The 7,051-nt window shown below is 36.7% G+C and overlaps 1 protein-coding gene across 1 annotated transcript; it reads left to right on the forward strand.

The window, feature by feature from the left end:
• Positions 1-3,252: 3,252 nt before the first annotated feature.
• LOC104804748 lies at positions 3,253-5,154 on the forward strand. The gene is made up of 6 exons (XM_010529093.1): positions 3,253-3,351; positions 3,501-3,587; positions 4,182-4,352; positions 4,457-4,510; positions 4,600-4,743; positions 4,816-5,154. Exons 1-6 carry the CDS (start codon positions 3,253-3,255, stop codon positions 5,152-5,154), a joined length of 894 nt encoding a protein of 297 aa, XP_010527395.1.
• The last annotated feature ends 1,897 nt before the right edge of the window (positions 5,155-7,051 follow it).

A 7,051-nucleotide genomic window follows, 5' to 3' on the forward strand; every position in this document is an offset into this window, starting at 1 on the left:
CGATCTTAAATTTAAATCTGCAGAATATTAAGAGAATATTCTTATTTAGGGAAAGGCTCAGATTGCAGTTTTTGGTATGATGTTTGGCTACCGCAAGGCCCGCTAATCACGTATCTCGGGGAAGGGTTTAGGGCAACCCTGATATAAACAGACTAAACTGGAACCTTGATATAAACAAACTAAACTGGATCGATCGGTCTAGGCAACTCTGATATAAACAGACTAAACTGGAACAAATCGGTCTGGTTTACCAATGTTGTTTCGAAGCACTCCTTCCTCGCTTGGTTAGCATTGAGAAACAGACTACCCACAAGAGATCGTCTCACCTTATAGGGATTAAATGTGCAATCGTCTTGTCTGTTGTGCGATGAGGCCGATGAATCTGTGACTCATATTTTCTTTAACTGCACCTTTTCATCTTGGATTTGGTTACAACTTTTTCAGTATTCTCCGCTACGGATGCAGTTACAACTAAGTCTCATGGATTTGGCAAATGGATTCTCCTCACTCTCCAGCACTTCTGGCTTAAAACTCATCACTTTACTATTGTATCAAGCAGCTATATATCTCATCTGGCAAGAGCGTAATGCTCGCCTGCACAACAGGACTAGCTCGCCTCCGGAGCTGGTCTACAAGACTGTTCTTCTGCACATCAGGAGGAAGCTCTCGGCTGAGAACATCTACTTCTTGTCCGATCTTGTCTGATGGAAGCTCGACTCTTGAATTCTGGTTTAGACATTTTGACCCCTTGTGATATTCATGCTCTGATATTGTATTAGGTAACTTTACCCTTTTTTGGGACATCATTAATATATACGTAGGAGACATCCTTTATCAAAATAAAATAAATAAATAAAATGAACCAATTCTACGAATGCATGTCCCAAAGATTAGGAAAACAACTCATATGTTTCAAGTATCAACTCACCTCCATCGTATATGGGAAAAAATCTGATTGCTTGGGTTATGTTTCCTAATATACGGAGAAAATGATTTGGATATTTTTGTCGGTACAATATATGAATGGTTTTTTACAATTATTTTCTGAAATTGAGTTCGGACTTTTTGTTGATATCCTATATATCTATATATAACCTAAGCCTTTAGTTTATATTGCAATTGTTTGCTATATTCTAGTAGAGACTAAATAATACATTTCAAGTAAAAAATCATCATTCCGCGTAATAAATATTATATATATAGGTATAGATCCAATGATCACAATTTATAAGTATAGAATCGTTTAATTTAATAAAAAATATTTATTAGAATTTTCTTATAGAAAATATCCGTTTTTTTCATTTTGAATTTGGGGTTGTGCTTTTTAATTTGCCATACTGCGAGGAAGCCAAGGAAAATACGGCGAGACGAAGCTACGCCTATGCACAATATGTGGAAACTATGTATTCAAAAGAAAGAAGAAAATAGTTTATCACACATGTACGTTGTGGGAGGAAATGGTGACTTGGATATCGATGTGATCACAACGGGGTGGCAGGTATTTGTTCGTAGACCCTATTTCATGCCCCGACTCATGAGTCAAATTAGCGCGTGCAATGATCTTTCTTCTTACATTTGTTTATAGGTGTATCCAAAATTCTATAGCGATGATAATCTTAGAGTCTAATGACTTTTTTCCGATCATAGGATTAGTTTGGATCTTGATGCAGGATATCCGATTAACCAGAAAAAAACTCTTAGAATCTCTCTTTAATGGACTGTAAGTATTCCTCTTGAGCCGTGTCTAATATTTTTTTCGGATTGTTACTCACTCGCTATAGTTACGTCAATAGTTACGTCATGAATAGGGGTGAACCCACATATAGTCTAATAGAGTCACATGCCCCAATAAAAAATTTAATTTGTTTATAATTTTGTTAAACCTTAAAATTTTACGTGTGCCCTTTCTTCTCACTCTTTTGTTTTTTTTTTAATTTTTCTCTTTTTTAATTTTTTTCCAATTATTTTTAGTCTCTTTCTTAATTCTAAAAAAAATTGTATAGATTAATATTAAAAAACAATCAAATTAAAAATATTTATGTTTTAATGACTTTTAAATGATTATATTTCTTATTTATTCATCAATTTCTATATTTTGAAGATACTTAAATTTATTTGTTTTATATATTTTATTTATTTTTGTATTTGATTTGATTACAAAAATCGATCGACAAATTGGTTTGAATTATTTGTTTTTTAATTCTGGAGATAGAGAAAATATTAAAACATCAGGTTAACCACATGATGATTTTTTGAAAAAGATGATAAAAAATAAATTGAAGCAATTTAATGTAGATTGGTTTGATCAATACAATGATTCATTTTGTGTGTTGTCAATTTGACTAATGATAGATGTTTTTTACTCATAAATTTTGAGAAATACAACTTTACGTAAACAAATTGGTGATCGATTTTGGATTAAAAATAAAAAATCATTAATTTCAATTGTAAAATATAAACATTTTTTTAACAATGTATTTTTATTATGTTTATTATATATATATATTATAACTACTGCCCTCACTTACAAATTTTTCTAGATTTCGATAATGCAACTCATAACCAGCTATAATCCACCTCACGAATTTGATGACGTGGATTGCCACATACATATTAGAGAATGGAGAAAATGATTTGGATATTTTTGTCCGTGCAATATAAATGTTTTATTATAATTAATTTCTGAAAATTTGTGAACTTTTTGTTGATATCCTATAAATATAACCTAGGCCTTTAGTTTATATTGCAATCGATTGTTATATTCTAGTGGAGATTAAATAATACATTTCAAGTAAAAAAAAATCATCATTCCGGTTGATAAATATTATATATATGGATATAGATCCAATTATCACATTTTATAAGTATAAAATCGTTTATTTTAATAAAAATATTTATTAGAATTTTCTTATGGAAAATATCCGTTTTTCATTTTGAATTTGGGGTTGTGCTTTTTAATATGTGATTTCCATTTCTACATTTAACCACATCAATAAAATGAACCCATTCTACGAATATAGGTCCCAAACATTAGGAAAATAAACCATCTATTCATGTATCGAGTCACCTATATTGTATGGAAACAATTATGGTTGTTTTGGTTTATGAACCAATTCTATGCTTATAGATTCCAAACATTTGGAAACGAGAGCCATACCAACAATCTCAAAGCTATTGATATAGTTTGTAAGAATGGCATCTCATGTCTTCATGGTTGGTCGGACGACCATTCTGATGTTGTTTCTTGTAACCATGGCGTTGATAAGCACAGCCTCCTTCGGAGAATTGGATGAGGTTGAGATACAAAGGTACTTGAACCGAGTCAACAAACCTGCTATTAAGTCCATCAAGGTAAGTAAGAGCACATGCATATATAAGCTATAAGATTTTCTTCTTTCTTATCGGTATTGTAATTTGAGTTTTGAGATGACTATCATTAATGATTTTTTTTTTGTTATGACATATTGTTGTTTCACTTTTTTTATATTTGTGGTAAATAGAGTCTCGATGGAGATATAATAGATTGTATTGATATGTACAAACAACCGGCTTTTGATCATCCTTTGATGAAGAACCACACAATTCGGGTATGCGAGAAGTTGTTTCTTTGGCTAATATTTTCTCTTGGTACCATTGATTTGATTTTTTTTACATCATTTGATTGTGTTTTTTTCATGGGAACGATGTCAATTAGTCGGACCCGAGCTTTCTCCCAAAAAATCAATCCATGAACACCGATGGAAAACTGCAGCCCCTAGCTCAACTGTGGCATATGAACGGAAAATGACCAGAAAATACAGTTCCGATAAGAAGAACAACAAGAGAAGATCTCTTACAGTGGGGTTCCATCAAAACGTACGGAAAAAAAGATCCAAGTTATGGCATCTATAATCGTCGAAACCGCCTAAACAACGGTCAAGTTGCGCATGAGGTATATATTCACACGGTAGACGTAGAGTTGTCTCTAACGATTTAGTTTAAACCAAATTGTAAGAAAAAAATTTTACAAAAATATTTATTATTTTTAAAAATATAAAACTATATAACAAACAAAATGAGAACGGTAGATTTCTTTAAAAAATCTAATATAATTTCAGAAAATTGTCCATAATAGATGTTTATTTCATTTAAAACCTATTACAATTCCATCGTGCTTTTTTTCTTTTTGCGTGTTGCATTAGTACGCCGTAATCCAATCGAAGAATGTTGGAAAATATGTCGGGGCCGAAGCCAATATGAATCTGTGGAAACCACACGTCGCACACGCGGAAGAATTCAGTTTGGCCCAGATGTGGCTTGTAGCCAATGAACAGAGCACAACCGATCAGAACACGATCGAAGTGGGCTGGCAGGTGCCTTGTGTCATCCTCTGTACTCTTTTTTTTTCCCTTGGATCCAAGTGGGTTGGCAGCTGAATTTGGATGCTGTTTTTCTTTTTCCTTGCATTTGTTGATAGGCGTATCCACGACTATATGGCGATTATAACCCCAGGCTCTTTATTTTCTGGACTGTAAGTCACCCCCAGCCGGTCTAATATTTTTGTCGTCCTTTTACGCTGTTGGAGCTAAGCTAACAAGCCATTTCTCATCGACAAAACAGTCTAAGAGTTACCGAAATGGATGCTACAACCTCCAATGTGAGGACTTTGTTCAAAAATCCGGCATTACCGTTGTTGGAGCAGCCTTGGAGCAAGTCTCGACTTACAATGTCCAAATGGCGTACCTCTTCGTAACTGTGAGGAAGGTAAGAAAGACGGAGATCCGAATTCTCTTGCCTAAATAAAAGAGCATGGCATTCATGTAATGGTTTTGGTAGGACTTCACTTCCGGAGATTTGTGGCTGATAATCAACGGAACACCTGTCGGGTATTGGCCGAGGGCGCTCTTCACATCTATGCAGAACTTCGCGGAACGCGTGGACTTTGGCGGGGAGATCGTGAACGCAAAGATCATAGCGGGCGAGCACACGGAAGCCGGTATGGGGAGTGGCCACTATTCCTGGGAAGGGTACGGCAAGGCTTGCTCCATGGATCAAATCCACGTGTACGATGAGCGGCACATAATGACAGAGCCCTATATCACTAATATCTTCATGACAAATAGACATTGTTACGATTTATATGCCGGGACCAACAACCTAGCAACTTTCTGTTGAGGACCAACGACCCGAATCACACATCCGAGAAGTTCAGCAAACCGAATTGAAGAAGAATGACGTGGCTTTCTTCAACAACACTCAATCTTGCATAGCCTCTGGAACAACAAGAGGGTCTGAAGAAAGACATTCTGATACAATCGAAGATCTTAATTACATATCATGGCATGATTGATTCTGGGGATATGGCAAACTTCTATTTCTATCACTAGCAAATTCCTCTAACGTATTTACCTTTCTTGTATTCTCAGAATAGTCTATATTATGTAAAATTGTTAAAGTATCAGAGAAAGGAAACACGCTTTTCTGGGTTGTTCAATACAAACACCCTTCTTCTTCCTTCATCTTCAATTCCTTTCATCTGTTCAATTCAGGTTTTTTATAAATTCTATATGGTATCAGAGCGATAAGATCTCTTACGCTTTCGTTCCAAGTTTCCTTTGTCCACCGAATTTTTGTTCTTCCTCGATTCCGTCATGGAGAATCTGTCAAAACCGATTCCTATCACCCTAAATGGTGAAAACTATTTTTATTGGTCGAAAGCGGCAAAAGCTACGCTGAGCAGCAAGGGATTGTGGAGTCATATCACCGATGCCGAGTGTCCCGTTCCCCCTCCACAGATTGAGGCAGAAGGAGCGGCTCCCGCAGTCGGAACACAACCGCAGACACGACCACAACCTGCTGTCACCATTGAGGAGAAAGCAAAGTGGCACCAAGATGATCAGCTTGCCTTGGTCCTTTTGCAAGGTTCACTCGATCCAAACGTGCTCCAATCCTTCATTGCTCTAGACTCGGTGAAGGCTCTATGGGACGCACTCAAGGACGTTTACGGTAATCTCTCGAATATAAGCCGTATTTATGAAATAAAAAAGAAGCTTTCACAGTTGCAGCAACAAGGTCAGCCTTTTAACAAGATTCAAGGCATATACACGGCCTTGTGGACCGAACTCGAGGAGATCCGACCTCCATCTATGGATCTCAAGGTTGCTCTTGAACGCGCCGATGAGGACAAGGTGTTTGGATTGCTCCTCACTCTCGATGCGTCGTTCAATGACTTAGTCTACCATATCTTGCGTCAACCCAAACTTCCGTCGTTTGCCGAGGTATGTATGATGATAAAACGTGAGGAGGGAGGCCGAAACTTATTCGCAGGATCCATTGAGATGGCGCATTTCATCAAGCGAAACGCGACTATCCCGCCGACATCGAAGGAGAGACGCCCGCTCCTGTGTGATCATTGCAAGAGGACCGGCCATTCCAAAGAGCGATGTTGGATTCTTAATCCTCATCTTAAGCCATCTCGATACTGAGAATCTCCTTCTTCAAAAGGGACTGCGATGAGTGCTGGTAATACCATCTCATTCACTCAAGAGGAGTTCAAGCAATTTGTTCTTTCTATGAAAGACAAAGAAAGCGGTAACTTTTCTAATCTTTCTTTTCCTCATATTGTCATCGACTCCGGAGCTACCATGCATATGTTTCATGATGAAAATTTATTTTCTAAACTTGAAAAATCCTATGGTATGGTGACGGTTGCCACCGGTAAGTATGTCCCTATTAAAGGACAAGGTCTGATCACGTTGTTTGGTAAGGAGTTTTCGGCTTTATATGTCCCTGAATTTAGCACGAATTTATTATCAATTTCTAAGCTTGTTCATGACACCGAGTGTCGTGTTATCTTTGATTCTAATGGAGTTTCTTTTCAGGATACTAAGATGAACACTACGTTTGGCAAAGACATAAAGATTGGCAACCTCTACTTTGTTGAAGATTTGCATTGTGTTTCTCATACTATGTTTCATGTTTCTCATTCGTTATGGCATGCTAGGTTAGGGCATCCTCATAATAAAGTCCTTCGACTACTTGTTCCGAACGCCAAGGATGATGTTGATCATAA

The sequence above is a fragment of the Tarenaya hassleriana genome, unplaced genomic scaffold (assembly GCF_000463585.1).
Source record: "Tarenaya hassleriana unplaced genomic scaffold, ASM46358v1 Cleome10, whole genome shotgun sequence".
Lineage (NCBI taxonomy): Eukaryota > Viridiplantae > Streptophyta > Magnoliopsida > Brassicales > Cleomaceae > Tarenaya > Tarenaya hassleriana.

Bases quoted from the DNA above. Each gene is read 5' to 3' on its own strand.
- LOC104804748 (XM_010529093.1), top strand. From the start codon at position 3,253: ATGGCGTTGATAAGCACAGCCTCCTTCGGAGAATTGGATGAGGTTGAG. The intron at 4,353-4,456 runs GTGCCTTGTGTC...ATTTGTTGATAG, and splicing joins CGATCGAAGTGGGCTGGCAG to GCGTATCCACGACTATATGG. The intron at 4,511-4,599 runs GTAAGTCACCCC...TCGACAAAACAG, and splicing joins GGCTCTTTATTTTCTGGACT to TCTAAGAGTTACCGAAATGG.